The 20,201-nt window shown below is 37.5% G+C and overlaps 1 protein-coding gene across 2 annotated transcripts; it reads left to right on the forward strand.

Moving 5' to 3' along the window:
* The first annotated feature begins 4,755 nt into the window (after positions 1-4,755).
* Positions 4,756-18,421, forward strand: LOC133862892 (autophagy-related protein 18c). Of its 2 annotated transcripts, none has more exons than XM_062298804.1 (5): positions 4,756-5,057; positions 6,116-6,906; positions 9,202-9,460; positions 10,400-10,523; positions 18,044-18,421. In XM_062298804.1, the coding sequence occupies exons 2-5, from the start codon at positions 6,127-6,129 to the stop codon at positions 18,126-18,128; spliced, it is 1,248 nt and encodes a 415-aa protein (XP_062154788.1). In that variant the 5' UTR covers positions 4,756-5,057; positions 6,116-6,126; the 3' UTR covers positions 18,129-18,421. The 2 variants fall into 2 exon arrangements, with proteins under 2 accessions (XP_062154788.1, XP_062154787.1); XM_062298803.1 differs by having other exon boundaries at positions 4,761-5,057; positions 18,035-18,421.
* Positions 18,422-20,201: the final 1,780 nt, after the last annotated feature.

Raw genomic sequence — 20,201 nt, forward strand, 5'->3', positions numbered from 1 at the left:
GCCAAATATAGGCTTCCACTAAGTTCCAGTTTTGGAAACAAGCTAGCAGCTGATTTGTTTGAATGAATGAACAAGATATTATTATCTGGGAGTTTTCCTTAGTCAGGTAGACGTGTTATAGCATGCACTGTGGTCCCACGTTTTTTTTTTCTTTTTTTCTTTTTTGTCTTCTCAGGCTTCTCTTGATGCATGTCCATTTTGATGTTTTATTTTCTTTTATTATTTGGACTTTTCCAACGCCAAACACAGCTCTGTCCTGGTTTAATTATGATATTCTGAAAATCAATTTTCTAATTGTAACTGCAAATTAAAAGAAAATTTGAATTTATGATATATGCTTTCTTTTTGTAATATAACTGATTCTAAATATATTCGATTTGTGTTTTATTGTATAAGTCGGTTTCGGTTTACTTGTATAGGTCGACTTATTCAAATATAAATAGAAACTTATGTATCGTAAACAATTCAAATTAATGAGCACAATTAATGTAGCCATTTGAGCTTTATCCGATAGACGTAGGTCATTGTTCAAATCACGTAAATTTTGTCTCTTTTTTCTCTCTTGTTTTTGCTATTATTTTGCTTTTATTTTAGGGAAAAATTATATTTAACCCCTTAGTTTTCATCTGATTTGGATTTTGTCCTTAGGTTTTCAATTTCAAAAATAAGGTCTTTAGGTTTTGCCTAACTTTCAAATTGATACCTCTATTACTTTATTGTTAACTCAAAAATAAGGTCCTTAGGTTTTGTCTAAGTTTCAAATTGATCCCTCTATTACTTTACTGTCAAAGTTAACGGTTTTTTGTTTGTCACATGTTTTATTTGACACTCTAAGTTTCATTTTAGCACCCAATACAATGTAAGTGTCCATGTCAATATCAAAGTTAACGGTTTTTCATATAATGTTACACATCTAGAAGATTAGGATGACGAATGAGATGATTTTTGTTTCTAGAGTTTGATTTTTATTATTTTTATTATTATTTTTATGGATGATTTGATTCTTAATGATATGACATTGATATTAGGTGCTAATATAGACACTGATGTGTCAATTGAGATACACATAAATTATGACAAACTATTAATTTAGAGAATAAAAAACGTAATAAAGGGACCTATTTAAAATTTGTGCAAAACTTAAGGATCATATTATTGGAATTAAAAATTCAATGACTAAATTCAAATAAAATAAAAACCTAAGGACTAAATTTAATTTTTTTCCTTTATTTTATTTTAGATTTATGCACAAATCTTTACATAGTATCAGAGCCATATTTCATTGGCCTAAACAGTCCAGTCACGCCTTCATGCATCGTCAAGAGTTTCTGTCTTTGAAACTCCGCCCCTCCAAAGTCGTCCAACCACCTTGGTAGCAATGAGAATTGATAGATCTGAAGCAGATGTGTCCATCGCCATCGAAATCACAACCATACTGCTCATCATGCGCCGCCCAAAGATTATATACTTTCAGTCACATGCCACCATGGTCACTCAATCACCTCGACAGTCACGTCATCCGATAGATCTGCCGCCGATCATCCCATATCCGCCCAGAATACTGTTGTCCAATGTTCAACGCGCCACGCGCCGCCCCAGCTTGCTGCATCTAAAGCTTACTCTCTACGCTTCATTGCCGTCCACCACATGCCATCCAATGGGTTCCAAGAAAAGGAGAAGGAAAGAAATGAAAAAAAGAAAAAAAAAAAAGAAAAAAAAAAAAAAGAAAAAAAAAAAAGGGTTCAAACAGACCATTTCACCCGCGCTACGCGCCATGTTGGGATTGGTGCACCAACCCGACAACCACCTAATTGGGCTTATTAATTTTTCTTCTTGCCCCACAATTGGCCCCTAGTTGGTTCTTGGCCTACATCACTTACCGATAACCGCCAATTGGGCTCATCTTTTTTTTCTTTTTTTTCTTCTTCTTAGCCTGCAGTCTGAGCCTAGTCGGTTTTTACCGATAACCGCCAATTGGGCTCATCTTTTTTTTCTTCTTCTTAGCCTGCAGTCTGAGCCTAGTCGGTTTTAGGCCAACATCGCCTTCCGATAATCGATCAAGTGATCTCATCATCATTTTTATTTTTTATTTTTTTATCATAACCCGCAGTCAGCCCCTTCCAGTTTTTGGCTTGTTGTCTGCCTCTTTCCCAAAGAAAAAAGGAAAGAAAAGAAGCATAAATGTATGATTTTAGTCATACTGTGTTACTCTGATCACTGCAATTTATTTTGTACTCTTAGAACTTAGAAGTAGTGATCTTCAATCGCGTTGGTTCTGCAATTACGGTACCTTCGACATAAATACAATTATTTCATAATTTTTTTTCTCTTTTCTTTTTATCCATACATAGTTAACAATGTATTGATGCCATATTTATCGTGCAAATCTTTTGTCTACATGCATAACCTATCATTTTCTTTTTGATACTTTTCTAAGAGTGTTTGGAATTACGTTAGGAAATAGAGCTTTTATCTGAAAAAAAAAAAAAAAATTGCATGAAAGAGCTTTTTAGAAAGAAAAAAAAAAAAAAAATCTTATTTTTAAGCTTCCTTCAAAACATTATTTTGAGCTTTTTTTTTTTTTTTTTTAAGAACAAAAATGTAATGAAAAAGAATTTTAATTTTTTTTTTTGCCAAATATACTTATTTTTTATTGACACAACAACTTATATACTATAAGCACTTTTTTAAGATTCTTAACAAAATGTCAAACAAAGAAGACTGGGCTTCGCCTAGAAAGAAGGGAACATTCTAATCAATATAATTTATTTTTCAAATAACAGAAGCAGAATTGCTACTTCCAAAAGCCAAGCTTAAGAACTTGGACTTGGCTCGTTATACCAGACTCACTAGAGCCTCGATGAAATTCAATGGCAATTTTGCTGAATAAAAATTGAAAAATATATAGACCAAGTCGTATAGGTTTCTCAAACATACATCATATATGATACAATAACACCCCCCCCTCCTCCCAACGGACCTCTCTGACTCATTTGGTTAGCCCAAGAAGGCCTAGGCTCACTTTCGATAAGTCTTATAGATCTATCGAACCTTGCCAACCAAGAGGGATGGGTGCACAAATGATGAAGAGATGTCATATCTCCGGTATTTTAATTAGTATAATTACTATCACTATTCACTTGTACTGCTAACGCCTCTTTATTCTAGAGGCGTATGCATAATGGAGTGGGGGCTCGGGGGCTATATAATCAAATCAATTATTCCTTGACCCTTCTCCCTAACTAATGGACTAATGAAGAGCATAAAAACACTTTATGGAGAAAGAAAAAGGAGATCATTAAAAAAATACGAACCATTCTATCCAAACATTCTTCTTCTACAATTTTCATTAGTTTATTTTCATCTCTAGCAAGTACTTACTTAAACATCTGAGTGAGCCCGTTGGATAGTGACAAAATATTTTGTGCTTCTCCTTATTTCTTTCTACAGGTTCTCTTTATTCAAGATTTGGCGATATCAACTTGTTATTCAACAATATAATCTTGCATATGACATATTTTCTTTACTTTATTGTAATTGGTAGTGTCTAAAAGTTGCTCTAATAGGAATGTAAAACTTTTTATCCAAAAAATCTGAGATCTAAGCTAGGGTTGATGGTTGTCCATACATGGTATAACCACTATGCAACGACGTAATTACGGGTACGTAGTAAGGGCTATGGTCCCGGACTTCTCGCTTCTTGTTACAAATTTATATATTATTTAAATATTTATATACAAATATAAAGTTAAAATATCTATGTATTTCTAATTAAATATTTATATATTGCTAAACAAATTTCTTAAAATATTATACATAGTTAAGAATATGTATTTGCTGGCCTAAAAATTAAGTTTGATCCCTATTAAAAATATAATTGACCTTTTATTAATGCTTTGGCCCCTCATAATAAGAAAGATACTAATTTCGTCCACGCCCCTATGGATTATTCCAACCAATCCACTAAGCCGAAAATAACAAATATATATATATATATATATATATATATATATATATATATATATATATATATATATATTCTAACCAAGAAAATCGAGGTGATCATGAAAATAAAAAGAAAAAAAAAAAACTAAATGAAAGTAATGGTGGCAATTTTATGTTCGCGTGTTTGGTTTAAATCATGTCGATACATAAATATATGACTGTATAGGTCAATTATAACCCAACTAATTTTAATTAAACGGGTCAAACTTATCAACCTTAATCCATTAATTTCGTATTGGGTTCGTGTTAGGTTTACTTGTGTAAAAAATTGCTAGCCCTAAATGTTGCGTATTGGATTCGAATCGTGTCGATACATGAGTATAAGATTATATAAGTAAATTCTGTTCCGTTCCATTCACTAAATGAGCTGACTCTTCAACCTTAATCTATTATTTTTGTGTTGGGTTAAAAATTGTAAACCTTAAATGAGAGAAAATGGAAGGACATGTTTGGGTAACAAATATTTTTTTTAATTATATTTTATTATTTTCGAAATACATGTTTGGATTGTTTTGTTAAATTTGAATTCTACTTAAGTTTTATCAAACTTTCTTCAATTTTGTTTCAAATCATTAAAATATAATTTCAAAAAATAAATTTTTTCGATATTCATAATTTTAAATATAATAAAATATAACTTAAAAAAGAAAAAAATCGTAGTCCCAAACTTACTCCAAGATTCCTAGTAGGACTATCAAAAAGAGTTCAGCAACCGTGCCTTGGACAAGAGGGAGAGTTGGCTAAGGCCTAAGGGCCAAAGGGCCGAAGGTAAGAGTCCAGCAATCAAAATTTACCCAAATCAGGAAATACGGATACAATAGGAAATGGGAGAGGAAAAAAGAAAAAGGGGAGCGGCATATACAGGCAGATTGGCTTGGGTAGGAAGTAAGAACAGCGTCTCTGATGGAGATATTAATCTGGGGGAAAGAGAAGAGGAGAGGAGAGGAGCGTCTTCTGTACCGTTTATATTGACATAATAAACAAGCAAAAACTTTGTGGTCTGCGGGTCGTCGCCTCTTGAATCGGGGGATCGGAAAGAAAGAAAGGAAGAGGTGCTTCCACAATCCTAACGCCTATTCTTATTCCCCAATTCCGACATGCATACATACATACATCTGAAACACTATCTCGTATCCGCTCCATTTTTTTTTGTCTTCGATTACAACATCTGAATCTCACATATTCCTGATCATGTTGGCTATTTTTAGATTTATGATCCTTCCTGTAATATTATCAACTTGCAGGGGGCATGGTTCGATTTGAGTAGGATCTTTCTTAAATGATCAGGAATGTGTGATTCGCTTGTTTGTATTTCCCTTAATTTTCGTTGGTTTACATTTTATTATTGGGCAATTTTTTTCTTTTTTTTTTTTCCCCTTTTATGGAAAAGCGCATATGCTCCGTCAAACCCACTCCACACGTGGACTGCATTTGGCTTATGATGTGATTTAAAATCTGTTTTGTTTTGGTTTTTTTTTTTGGTTTAATATGACGTAACTTTCAAGTGTGGGCAAGTAATTCTGTGGTTACCCTAGACCCATGCTAGAGAAGAGAGGAGGCCAGAAGAGGGTTCAACTCATTTATGTAAATTTATTGTGGCTTTAGCATCTAATGGTATTGGCAACGAAGCAAGAGAGCAGGAGGACTGTAAAACTGATACAGGGTAGTACAATAATAACAAGAGGGAGCTGAGGTGCATAAAACTAGTGGAGGGATTGATAACAATGTGTATTAGACTAGGTATGCCCACCAGCCGGATTGATAAGGGTCTGAAGCTCACTGTAGCTGATATCAGCAAGCAAATTAGACCTAAGAAGGGATGAGTAGGAAAAGTTATTGGTTCACTTGTTGCTGGTTGTAATCCGGTGAGAGCTGGCGCTCATTGGTGGATTGCTCGAGATTTCCTGCTTGTGTCCACTTTACTTCTTTTCCATGTTAGATGTACTCTCAGTAATTCCTATGTTCTGATGATAGAGATGGCATTGTGCAAAGTTAGCTTCTATTCAACTACTTTTCCGTAATCACTCTGATTGCTTAGGGTTTCCTCTTCCTATTTTAGCTTCCTTTGAGGCTTTGATAACTCATGCTCTCCCTTGGTTATTTATTGCAGCAACCAATCTGATGACAGTCACTTCGTCACACATGAGTTCAACCGTTTCAACATCTCGAGGAATAGTTCCTCCAGCAAAGCTTGGCACCTGTGATACCCCAAATACTGGGGCCTCTGGTTCTTTTAGCCAACCTGAACCAGAGTTCAATGACAGTGATGATAATGAGTTACTTTCTGTATCTTGGAACCAGGACTATGGTTGCTTTGCTGCTGGCACAAGTCAGGGTTTTCGTATTTATAACTGTGACCCATTCAAGGAAACTTTTAGACGTGATTTGAAAAGCGGGGGTTTTAAAATTGTTGAGATGCTCTTCCGGTGCAACATTCTTGCACTTGTTGGTAGTGGGGCTAATTCCCAGTACCCACCGAATAAAGTTATGATTTGGGATGATCATCAGAGCCGGTGCATTGGTGAATTTGCATTTAGGTCTGAGGTTCGTGCAGTGAAATTAAGACGGGATCGGATTGTTGTTGTTCTTGAGCACAAGATATATGTTTACAACTTTATGGATCTGAAGCTTCTTCATCAGATTGAGACTCTGGCAAATCCTAGGGGTTTGTGCTGCCTTTCACACCATTCAAACACATTTGTGTTGGCTTGCCAAGGTCTTCAACGAGGACAAGTTCGAATTGAACACTTTGGGCTGAATATGACAAAATTGATTCACGCTCATGATTCTAATATTGCATGCTTCACCTTAACTATGGATGGGCTGCTTCTTGCAACTGCTAGTACAAAGGGCACTTTAGTAAGAATATTCAACACAATGGATGGGACTCGCTTACAAGAGGTAGCCTACTCGCCTATGGATTTTAGTATTATTTTGTGATTATTCTCTCAAGTTTATGCCACACGGTTTTGAGATGCATTCTTCATACTTATTTTAAGTTAAACATAGTATTAAATGCTTAATATTTGAAGGAAAATAATGGTTATTTTTCATGCTGTCGTGGGTTGGGAAGCTGTCATGCTTTTAGCTGAGTGATTTCCAAATTTTCGAAATCTAAAAAAACATTCTAGGAGAAGGCTCATAAGGCCTATTAGAGTTGAGTCCATAGAGAGCCTTTGAAAGCTTACACAAATAATTTGGATGAATAGAGTCTTCATAACCGCAAGGTTGGCCTCGACCTCTTCTTTTAGATCTTTGGTGAAAGAAAGTGTTCTTGATGTCTAACTAGGACGAGAGTTTCAGAATGCTCCCCTAGTAAACTACGACTCATTGCTACTCGCTCCTCCAAACTACCAGTTTGTTACGAGTAGATCTCCGAGCCAAATATGGGTGTTAGAATCGATGGAATCCACCCCATGTTCCTATCACGTGACATTGAAGCATTTTTTGATGACAAATTTACCCTAGTTGAGTTGAAACGCACCATATATAGTTACTTAAAAAAAAAAAAACTAAAAAATATGGGATTTAATCGAACAGTTCTCTCTTCTCTATCATTTTCCTCTCCTTCATGATGGGAAGGGGATACAGACAAAGAGATTGGTGGAAGGTGATTCGCTGCCACCGGCTTAGGTGGAGGGGATCACTGGTGGTGGGTAGGGGGTGGCTGCGTGGCCACCCCCCTTGTTGTGGATGCTTGTGGAGGGGGTGGCTGATCGGCCACGGCCCTGTTGTGCAAGGGGTGGACACTCACCCCCTTGTTGTGGATGCTTGTTGTGGAGGGGGTGGCCACGCCGCCACACCCTGTTGTAATACCCAGGATAAATAGAAGATAGAGAAATTAGAAATATAAGACAAGTAAAATGGAATAAGTGAAAAATCAAGAAAAAAAAAAGATTAATAAATAATTTTTTTAAATTTAAAAAGTGGAAAAACTAAAACAATAAGATTCTTGGTTGACCAAGCTTGCCACATGTCAGATTTACAGCATCAGATTGCCACATGTCAGATTTACCGCATCAAACTGCCACATGTCATGGTTAGTGTCACCATAGACTGCCACATGTCGTGATACGAAGTTAAGCAAAATGGGTAAGTAAACTTATCTCACAAGTAGATAAAAGTTATTTGCATGATTTTGTGCAAGTAAACTCCCTTCAAAGCAATAACGTTATTTTTCATGAAATTATGTTTTAGTAATTATACAGTAGAAAAAGAATGAAATAATATTTCATTGTGATATGAGCCCATGTTTTTATAGTTGATGCATATCTTGAAATATCTGTTCAGTTTTATGATAGGCCAAAAAAGTTGGGTTTAAGAACAAGTTTTTAAGATAAGTTTTTTAAAGAAGAGTTTAGCAATATAAAAGAGATAGAGAAAAATGTGTTTGGTTTCAGTTATGTTTTTAAGGAAAAATCAGTATTTATAAAAGATATTAAGAAAGAGACTAGACAAAATAGGATATCCTTCTTTGGGTGTGCTGTAATAGCGTTAGCATAGTCATGGTTAGTGTCACCACTGACGTCGGCATGGTTAGTCTCGTGTGCCACCTATGATGTCAACATAGTCGTGGTTGTATGCCACCTGTGACGTCGACATAGTCAAGGTTTGGGCAAGGAAGTTTCTCCCTAGATTAGTTTAGTTAACCAAGTAAAGATTTTATGAAAAGCTTTTGAAAGAGTTTTATCAGGACGAGTTAGTAGCATGAAAGTCTAGTAGCAAGTTAGAAACCAAGTAGCTAGAAAAAAGAGGGGTTCCATCCTTGGGTGCACCACCAATAACGTCAGCATAGTCATGGATGGTGTTACCACTGGCGTCAGCATAGTCAGGCTCATGTGTCATCCATGACGTTAGCATAGTCATGGTTGTGTGCCACCTTTGGCGTTAACATAGTTGGGATTGGGCAAGGATGTGTTTCAGTATTACTCATGGCGTCAACATAGTCATGGTCAAGATACTAGAAAGGTGTAGTCGCTTTTGAGCATGTCTCAGAAAAGAGATATAACTTCTGAAACTCATCATATCTAGTCTATTATATAGACAGTTTTTGCATTGGTTACAGGATTTATAGGTCTTCACCAGCATCTTTTTAATCTGCATAGATTTTGATATGCATGCAAGATTCAGTGTTTGATTTTGATGGTCTTTCGTATAGCCAGCGCTTGCTTATTTTCATTTACTGCTTGCATGTAGGTACGTAGAGGAGGGAACAGAGCAGAAATATATAGTATTGCTCTCTCTCCAAATGTCCAGTGGTTGGCAGTATCAAGTGACAAAGGCACCGTTCATATATTCAGCCTCAGAGTTAGAGTGGTTGGGGAGGACTCATCAACTCAGTCAAATGCTGCTCAAGGGTTGGCACTGTTTCAGCAGAATTCTTCGACTTCCCTAGATGCCCTTATTTCTTCAAGTACTGGTGCCAACCCTGGTTCATCATTATCTTTCATGAGAGGTAAAGGAAGTTTGTCAATAAATAATCCATTAGTCTTGGAATGACTACACTTAATCTGCCTTGATAATTTGCAACCTCTTGTGCTAAGGATTAATGCGAATTTTTATATTATTGTGAGAAAACTTGACTATATTTGCTCTGAAATTTTAAAATATTGAAACATGAATATCAAAATTTTTAATTCTCACACTTGATAGAGATACTTTACATGCATTGAGTCAATTATCTAGGCTTTCTAAGGGCATCCATGGGGCGGGCCAAGACTATAATTACACTCAGTGCTGGGGCAGGCCCAGCTGTGCCCTAGGATAGAGTTCTTAGGCCTGAGCACGGTTTCACCAAGCTTTTTAAATGGTTACTTTGCATGGAATTGTTATTTTTAATTTCAACAGTAAAATGATTAGCTGAAATAGTTAATTCTTCAAATACTGAACTAAAAGGTTTTTTTTTTTGGACACCAAGGGGAAGGAGAGATTCGAGCCGGTGACCTCCGCTTCATAGGGCGTGGGCACAGCTGATTGAGCTACCCCTTGGGGTCATCTCCAAAATAAAAATTGTAAAAGTTGTTTAGGGATATAATGAAGAAATATTTAACACTATAAAGTCTCAGTCTGTGCTGGGCTGGTCCGAGCCAAAGTTCATCATATCCATGCCTGGCCCAAACTTGATCAGCCTAAGAAAATCTAAAGCACTAATATTTTTGGCCTGCATTTGACTGGCTCCCTTGGCTGCCTGGCCCATGGCTGCCCTTTGGGCCATCTGGGATGTAACAGCTCAATTCTGTGTTAAACATTTTACTCATTAGAACTCATGTTTCTAAACTTTGCTTGGGCAGTTTTCCATAGCATTTTGGTTAGGGCATGGTCTTTTTGTATTTTTTTTTTCCTTTACATCTAACGTTTTTTTTTTTTTTTCTTTTCTTTTCTGATACTTCCCAAGGGGTTTTACCAAAATATTTCAGCTCAGAATGGTCATTTGCTCAATTCCACTTGCCGGAAGACACACAATTCATTGCAGCGTTTGGATCTCAGAACACCATCATTATAGTTGGCATGGATGGAAGGTATGAACTGATGATTTGTTTGCTTATTTATTGTTTTTTATATTGAGTTTTTGAATATGTTTCTGAATAGCTCGATTGAACATAATTTTAGTTTTGCTCACATCTAAGTAGTTTTCTGTTGCTGTCTTATTCGGATTTGTGAATGAAATTGATGAAGAAAAAAAAATCCTTAAAGCTGATTCCTATTTGCTCTTAATTTCTGGAGTTGTTTGGGACTAATTAGATATTATAGACTTCAAAGATGAGAAAAGATATTCAATAATGCGATGGCTCTCTTCTCATTGTACATAATAAATTTTCTTCCTACTATTTATGCTGGATACATCTTAGTTTGAATAATATGATTGTCTGTAAAGGTGTAAAAAGAGTTTCTCATTGGAAGAGTCCTGATGAGTGGTGTTGGCGCGTGAGGGTGAGTTCAGACTTTTGTTTAGGGTACGTTATGCAGCGACGAGAGAACAATCACGGAAGGTTTATGGAGCTTTCGAAATATGGTGGTGGGGGGCGGCATAGTTTTATCATAGTTCTGAAGGGCCAAGACGGAAGTGGATGGGGCAATTGCTTCTCTTAGATGAGGCAGTTGGTGAAGCACCTTGAGCAGAAAGGTGAAGCCTTTCAAAGCCCAGTCACCCAAAGTGAAAGTCTTTGAGCCTGTTTCAAGTAACTTAGATGTGTATAGTCGTCAAACACTTCCTAAATAGACAGTCCAATGGAGAGTGAAGACAGGATTGCTTGGTTCCATGGCGGGAACATGCCGGACTATGGAGAAGGCAACGTCAAAGATTGTATCTGTGACAACGTTTAGGTTGTCATGCTGACGGAAAGGAATCGAGAGTTTCTCCGCTGACTGAAAGGCATGAAGGAACCCATGGGTCTTCGTCAGATAACATGCCGAAAGGCATACAATAAGTGGAGTTGAGAGTATTATAGCACGGGAGGGGTTGAGCAAGACTAGTACAAAAGAAAGTGCTCCGGTAGCTTCCAGAAAAGTAGATGTGAGTGGTGAAGTAGCAAAGGAAGGGGTTATTGGGGATCGGCAACAACGCCCAAGGCAACAAAAATAGTTGCCGGAGCAAGTGGGTCTTGCACAGATAAGACCGATGAGCTAGTTAGTATCGGACATGAAGGAATTTATAATGTAATTCTAGCAAGCTTGGAAATTGTTAAGATGTTGAAAGAAACAGTTTCTATGTTTGGGTGTTGCACAGACAGGAACAAAATTTTGTTTGAAGTGGGTGAGGAAGGAGTTCAATAGCAGGAGGGTGATTTGATGATACAGGGAAGTAGCTCGGGTGGGAGTCTAGGACATATCAGTGAAAGGAATGGATTGGGGGTGAATAGGCCGCTGGAAGTGAGGATGTTCCTGGACAGTGTCTTAGAGCAGAGGGTTGAATCTGTTTTGGACTTTTGGGTAATCAAAATTTGTATCAAGTGGTAGGTGGAAAACAGAGTACATGAGCCATCTTGAACTTAGGTACTGGGAACTCCCTAGAACTTGTGGAGAATGGGGTGGGGGGAGTGGACGTCGAGGGTAATAAATATAATTCTATTGTGGGGAGGTGTTTGATCCTTCTTTGGCCATGGTGAACTGTACAAATGAGGAAAGTAGGTTAAGTGAGATACTGGAGATTCACCTACTTGTTACAATTGGGGAACAAGGAGGGTCTTATTCAATGTCTTTAGATTGGGTGGTTGAGAGAGTATACTTTTTTTTGTCATGTAGTTGGATTGCCATGCGAAGGTTTTGAGGACCAACTTATGGCTTTGTTGACTACGATTGAAGCTAGTCGACATCAAAGTGGTGTGGGTAGTGTTTTAGATTTGAGTGGAAAATCAAATAATAGAGGAAAACACGAATTAAAGCAATTGTTGTGTTCAATGAATTATGATGTCAAGCGCGGTTAGTCTTATAGAGTGACAGGGAAAGGGAGGGGTGGTAAATGTTCATAATGAAACTTAAGATTATATCATGGAATGTGAGGGCCTGAATGATAAGGAGAAAATGATGGGGATTATAGGGCTTCTAAGGGAGTGGAAAGCAAATATTGTTTGTTTGCAAGAGACAAAAATGGAGGTTATTACTAGGGAGGTGGTTAGTAGTTTATGGGGTTGTAATCATGTGGATTGGTCGTATTTGGGGTCGAGAGGGGCGTCAAATGTATTTTTAGTAATGTGGGATAGGCCGGTGGTGGAGAAGATTGAGGAGTGTGTTAGTAAGTTTATGGTAGCATGTTCTTTTAGATGTGTACTGAGAATTTTGAATGGGCATTTGTGGGTCTATATGGTCCAAATGATGATGTAGAAAGAATGTCTTTGGGATGAGTTGGTTGGAATGATGAATTGATGGGAGATGCCGTGGTATATTGGGGGGATTTTGATGTGGTTCGGTATCCTCGTGAAAGATCAGGCGATTCAAGACAGTCACAATTGATGTTGGAATTTTCAGAATTCATTTTTGTTCAAGGCCTCATGGATATTCCGTTGGTAGGGGGAATTTTACTTGGTCAAATAATCGAGATTCTCAGGCATAGTACTAGAATTTATAGATTCCTACTATCTCCAGAGTGAGAAGAATATTTTTCGGATGTTTAGAATCATGTTAGATCACTTTCCATTGATGTTGGATTGTAGTGTGGGGAGTAGGGGAAGTATTTATTTTAAGTTTGAGGATGTGGCTGCAATCAAAGGGTTTTGTGGAGCAGGTAAAAACTTGGTGGGGGTCCTATAATTTTCAAGGTTTTCCTAGTTATGTGTTAGCACATAAATTAAAAGCATTGAAATCGGATTTGAAGAAACGGAATCAGGAGGCCTTTGGTAATGTAGGGAAGCAGATGAAGGAGATGGTGGAGGGTCTTTGCGAGCTCGATATGATTTTTTTTTTTTTTTTATAAGTAAGAAATGTTTTATTAAAAAAGCGTAAGGCGCCCCTAAGTACACATGGAGTGGAGTATACACAGGAACAATCAAACCAGCCCACAAAAAAAACCCAAACAAACCCACAATGACTTGGATATGATTGCTGAGGAAAGATCATTAACTAAAGATGAAAGGTGAAGAAAGAAACCATCTCTAGAGAGTTGGAAAGGAGTATTATTCTTAAAGAAGTGAGTTGGAGACAGAAGTCAAGGGCCATTTGGTTGAAAGAGGGAGATAATAATAGTAAAATTTTCCTTCGTTTGGAAAATTTGCATGGAAGAAATAACTCGTGGAGTCCTTAGTTATTAATGGGAATATGACTCTGCTTCCATAGAAATAAAGGAACATATTGTGAACTTTTAAAAACAATTGTTCAAAGAATATATGTAGAGACTAAAGTTGGACGACCTTTCATTCCTTCAATTGATGTGGAAGAAAGAAATTGGATGGAAAGAGAATAAGGAGAGTGTAGTGTTCGAGATGGTGAGAAATTTCAGAGGAGATAAGGCTCTAGGACTTGATGGGTTTTCTATGCCTTTTTTTCCAGAAGTGCTAGAATGTATTAAAAGAGAATAGTTCGCAGTTTTCAAGGAGTTTCATAGTCGAGGGAAGTTTGAGAAGAGCTTCAATGTTACTTTTGTGTCTCTTATTCCAACAAAAGCTGGGGCGATGGAAATCTAGGATTTTCGTCCCATTAGCTTAGTGGGTAGTGTGTACAAAATTCTTTCTAAGGTCCTGGCGAATAGGTTGAAATCGGTATTGGAAAAAATTGTCTAAAGTTCTCAGAATGCGTTTATCAGAGGTAAGCAAATTTGGATTCCGTCTTGATGGCGAATGAATGTTTGGGTTGTCAGATTCAATCTGAGGAACCAAGAGTGTTGTGTAAATTGGATTTGGAGAAGGCCTATGATCATGTAAAATGTAAGTTTCTGTTATACTTGTTAAGGAGATGTGGCTTTGGGGAGAGATGGTGAGTTTGGATAGAACACTGTATATTTACGATGCAGTTTTCTATTCGAATTAATGTGTCCCCATCTTGTTTCTTTAGTAGTTCACGTGGATTAAGTCAGGGGACCCATTATCTCCTTTATCTTTAGTAGTTCATGGTCTCCATCATTGATTTTCTCAAATTCTCATAATGTGTTTATCAAAGGTAGACAAATTTTCGATTCCGTCTTGGTGGTGAATGAATGTTTGGATAGTCAAATTCAATCCGAGGAACATGGAATATTGTGTAAGAGTAATAGCAACAGTTTCCTTAAATCTTATTCCCTTCCCTATATGTAGGGAAAACTCTTAAAAAACCCCTTGAATCAGATTCCCTTGTTGTTCCCTAAACTAAGGGAATCAAAAGTTGTACTCTACATCTAGGGAAGCAAAAGTGATTCCCTTAGCATTATTTTAATATAAAAAAATTTCTCTTTCCTCTCTCATTCCTCTAGCATTTATTTAAAATAATATTTATATGATTTTTCTCTTTTTCTCTTAGCATTTAATTTAAAGAATATTTAAATGGTATAGGAAAATGAGAAGGGAAGCTATTGTGGAGTGTATTTAAATAGGAAAGTAAAAAATGGTTTAATTTCCTAAATTAAAGAAAAGTTGAAGGGAAGCTGTTACTAGTGCTCTAAATTGAATTTGGTGAAGGCCTATGATCATGTAAATTGTGAGTTTTTGTTATACTTGTTGAAGAGATGTGGCTTTGGGAGAGAGATGGTGAGTTTGGATTGAACATTGTATATCTATTGATGTGCGGTTTTCTATTCTCATTAATGGGTTTCCATCTTGTTTCTTTAGTAGTTTACATAGATTAAGACAAGGGGACCCCACTACAAAATAAATGGCATTTAGCCACCTACCGTTAGCCATGTGGATGAGTGTCATCCAAGTCGCTAACGGTTCACCACGTCCCATTAGCGACGTGGGGCGCGCGTAGCGAATTAGGGGTGTCGCAAAATGCAATTTTGCCACGTGCCACTTACATGTGGCTAAATGCAATTTAATTTTTTTTTTTTGGTTAAAAAAAGGGGGGGAAAGCGGCACTTTTAGCCATGTACCCCTAACCCACGCCGCTAAAATCCTTTTTTTTTTTTTTTTTTTTTTTCCCTCCCATTATCGTATATACAATATTTCTGGTGTCCCGGTATCCGGAGATGAAAAGCGCCGGTTCTCGACGACGAGGCGCCGGATCTTCGTCCACCTCGTTGTCGAGAACCGGCAAGGGCCGGCGAGCTCAAGGCCTGGGTTTCCTTCCCCGGCAACGGAATTTCTCAAAAGACTCCAACTACTCCATCGACCAACAAAAAGGAGCAAAAAACACCAAAAGATACCAACTACTCCGGCGACTAATAAAAAGGACAAAAAAAAAAGTAACAAAAAGACCAAAAATCACCATAAAAAGGACCCAAAAACCACCAACCTCTTCTCCGTCAACGACGACGAAAACGAGCTTCTCCGATTAGTGGCGATCGAGTCGTGAGGCCGGGAGGGGGTGAGTCGTCGTCTGCTAAAAAAATAAAATACAAAGAAAGTGAGAGAGAGATCTGAGAGAGATGAGAGTTTTTAAGAATTTTTTTTTTTTGATGAAAAATGGGGAGAGACGAGAGAGTTAAGAGAGAGATGTTCTAGAAAGGAAAAAAAGTCGCCTGTCACATGCATTAATTAGAAAGGAAAAAAAAATTGAAAAAATTTAAAACAAAGTGGAGAGGCGCGTGCGGGACCCCCCTTCCCCCCAAAACATGCAAGCCAGCCTTTTTGGTTCTTTAATTAATTTATATATATATATATATAGGCAAATGGCGACGTGGGTTATTTGCCACGTGGTTAATTGGCTACGTGACAATTAAAGCACATGGCTAAAATTTCAAATCCTTAAAAAAAAAAATTGAGAATTTTTTAATAAATTAACCACGTGGCTAATTGGCGACGTGGAAAATAAAACTAGTGGCTAAAATTCTAAATTCTAAACGAAATTGGATTTTTTTTTTTTTAAAAAAAAAATTAGTCACGTGGTTTATTTGCCACGTCATTAAGTGGCAACGTGGCAAATAAAGCATATGGCTAAATTTTCAAATCCTTATAAAATTTGGAAAATATTAATAAATTAGCCACGTGGTTTAATTGCCACGTGGCTAATTGGTGACGTGGAAATAATTCACGTGGCAAATTACCCACGCAAAACATTTTGCTACGTGGTGGATTATCCACGTGGCGAAATCACGATGTGGGTAATATACCACGTGGTGAAATCGCGATGTGGGTAATATACCACGTAGCGAAATCGCTATGTGGCTACAATACCGGTTACTATAGCCACGTAAGTTTTTACACCAAGTTTTTTGTAGTGCCCATTGTCTCCTTTTATTGTTTGTAGTTGTTATGAAGGCATTAAGTAGGATGATGTCTGCTACCATAGACAATGGGCTCTTATCTGGATTTTTTATGGGAGCGATGAATCATGAAGACATGATAGTGTCGCATTTGTTGTTTGCAGATGCTACTTTGATATTTTGTGAGTCTAATTGTTAACAACTTCTAATCTGCAGTGTCTATTCTTATGTTTTGAAGTGGTGTTGGGGTTGAAGAGAAACTTGCCAAGTCAGAGGTTGTTCTCGTAGGCAATGGGGTGATGTAGAAGGTTTGGCTAGTATTCTTGGGTGTAGAGTGGCTTCGTTGCCAATGAAGTATTTGGGTCTTTCTTTCGGAGCTCCTTACAAGGCTTCTACCGTTTAGAATGACATTATTTAGAAGATGGAACATCGGTTGGCGGGTTAGAAGAGGCTTTATCTATCAAAGGGAGGTAGGACTTTGATAAAAAGCACTCATTTGTAGTATACCAACGTATTATTTGTCTCTTTTTCCTATTCTGGTAGGAGTGGTTAATAGACTGGTTAAACTTCAGAGAGACTTTCTTTTAGGGGGAATTGGTGATGAGTTTCAGTTTCATTGATTGAAGTGGTTGAAAATATGTACTCCGATAATTTCAAGAGGGTTTGGGGGTGAAAAATTTTATTCAGCTTAACCAAGCCATTTTGGGTAAGTGGTTATTGTGGACAGTATGTCCAGTCGCTTGGAAATTGGAAATGGGAATCTCTAGTTTCCTATATAGCTGAAAATTTGGGTTGACCTAGAATAGTTGACGAAATTGAGATGATAACATCCAGCAACTTGTGGAGTGGATTTGGTTTCAGCTCATCTCTCAAGTTGGAGACTGACTGCAGCTTTGGCAGTGACCTTTTATGTAGTGATTAGGTGCCTGTGTAGACTTGACTGATTTTTGGTGTGGAACCTATTGCACATCCTCATGAAGTAAGCCGGTTATTGTCAAGTAAGAAGACATGATGAAGCAAATGCCTCGAATGCATTTGAGTTATCATGTGCAAGGTCATGCAAATCTCTCAACGTTACTCTCTGGAGCCTGGTTTCTTCAACTCCGAGTGACCTACCTACATGCCAATGAAAATTTATGCCTGGTAGATACATCCTACGTAAAGGCTAATAAAATGTATCATATAGCAATATCAACAAAAAATCATTAACAGCTGTATTTTAATATGCTTAGCTTGGACTATTTGTCTCTCACCCTTTTTCCGCAGTTTCTACAGATGCAGCTTCGATCCAGTGCAAGGAGGGGAGATGTTACAGCAGGAATACGTACGCTTTCTAAAAACTGAAAGTAGGCCGAGATAGGGCTCTACTCTACTGATAATTGCACGAGCAGATAATTCTTTCTCATCGTGGGTAAAATATGGAGCCTGAACATAACCCTGTGAATATATTTGATGGCTACAATGTTCTTACTGTATATCATCATATCATATATGGGCAACGGTGATGGTAATAATTGCTTTAATGGCAACTATTACTCTGGTCTCTGGACGAGAATCTGTTGCCACATAATTACAGCAGCTTTTTTCTGGTGTATGTAATCATGTCCCATTGCTACAGAATTTTACTCAATGGTAGCTCTTTATTTATAACAACGACCATGTGCTTGTTTTACAGCCTTGGAAAATGCAGAACACTTGGTTAACAGGATTTTTCGTGCACGTTTTGTCTTTGTTTTTGGAGCGGTGTCCTCCCCCTCTCTCATGGATTCAATTTCAATGGACCCTGACCTTCCCAAAATAAGCTCACAAATAGCCGCTTTCATCTTGAAGCGGCTTGGAAAGAACAGACAGCCGTGCACAGTCATTGGAACGATCATTGGGTTGTAGGCTCTCCAGATCACATTCCTTCTCCAAACCCTCAAGGCCCCTCAAATCGTTCAGATATGAAAGTTGCTGATTTAATCATTAATAACCCACCACATTAGGTCTGGAACTTTTTATTCCACTATTGCTGAATTGATTTTGAATATTCCCCACCCAGGCAAAGATGAACTTGACGAGTCCTCTGGAGACTTTTTGGGAAAACTCTACTTACTCCCTACTATCCTAATTAGAATGTTCCCCAAATTACAAAGAAGTTACAATGTGGAGAGCTATTTTACCAATCCGTTTCCCCCTGTTATGATTTTTTATTCAATCTTAACATGAGAAGCAAAAATGACAAAATACCCGTTCATAAAAAATAAAAATAAAAAATAAAAAAAAATAGAAAAAACCAAAAAAGCAGCAAAGGTTTTCTATTTCTATTTTTTTTTTTAAAATAAAAATTGTAATGCAAGGATAAAGTTGTATTTGCATAAATTTTATGGGGGTATAACAGATATTTGACATCATGTGATGCATTAGCTACCTAAGTTAACGAAAACTTTTAGGAGGGTAACTAAAAGAGGCCGGTAGAATAGTATAGAACATTGCAGCTTTTAAAGTTTGAGAATATTGCAAATTAGGTGGTAGTTTGAGGTGGAATAAGTGTAGTTCTCATGAAATTTAATTAAGTTTTTTTTTATTTAGCTCGGGTCCTTCTCATGAGTCATGACTCTTTTTCTTTCCCAATCAGATTGGAAAATTCTTTGGAAGCTCAATCTTCATGAGCGCCTCAAGCTTTTGCCTCTTCGCCTCCATTCGAAGGAAGCTACTCAACGTTCTCTTCACTGTGTGCCACTTCTCTAGAGTCATTTGGAGAGAAGGTTTCTGGCCAATCAACATCTCCAAATTTTATTATCTTCTAATTGTGGAATGCGTAGCGGTGTTATCCTTCAGCCCTTGAACCTTCTGGGCATTGAAACTAAGGGTGCTCACTTCTCTCAATTTTTTTCAACTAACACCTTCGATTTCCTTTGGTTCATCAAGAATAAATTTGTCCATGAAGGGTTCTCCCTGAATGCCCTCCGGGTGTCCCGCCAACTTAAACAAACTAGCTTGGAGCAAACTAGCTTGGAGCATTTAAAGGCACAAAGATGGTCCTGACTACCCCCCTCCAGCTGATCGAGTTTGTAAAGCTAAATTTTAACATGGTGGTTAGAGAAAACTTCTCTATGGCTGCTGCTCTTTGTAGGGACTTCTCATTCTAGCGATCCAAAATGGCACCCTCACAACTGATTGGCGCATCTCCCCAATAGTCTCGAATGTTCTTCGGCTAATCTCTACCAACTCCAGCTGATCCACCGCAGAGGTCCATCGCAACGCATGCATCTGCGCCCACTTATTTGCCAAATTGACCAACTTTCTCTTTTCCTCTCTTGATTTGTGGCTTCATGGTGGAAAAAGATCCATCATTGTAGCTCCTTCCTTTCCAATCTCACCCATTTTTTTTTTTTAAAAAAAAAAAACCACACACAGTTACACACACACACACTTAAAGTGATTGCACCAT

The sequence above is a fragment of the Alnus glutinosa genome, chromosome 3 (assembly GCF_958979055.1).
Source record: "Alnus glutinosa chromosome 3, dhAlnGlut1.1, whole genome shotgun sequence".
Taxonomy (NCBI): Eukaryota; Viridiplantae; Streptophyta; class Magnoliopsida; order Fagales; family Betulaceae; genus Alnus; species Alnus glutinosa.

Bases quoted from the DNA above. Each gene is read 5' to 3' on its own strand.
- LOC133862892 (XM_062298803.1), top strand. From the start codon at position 6,127: ATGACAGTCACTTCGTCACACATGAGTTCAACCGTTTCAACATCTCGA. The intron at 6,907-9,201 runs GTAGCCTACTCG...GCTTGCATGTAG, and splicing joins ATGGGACTCGCTTACAAGAG to GTACGTAGAGGAGGGAACAG. The intron at 10,524-18,034 runs GTATGAACTGAT...CTTTTTCCGCAG, and splicing joins ATAGTTGGCATGGATGGAAG to TTTCTACAGATGCAGCTTCG.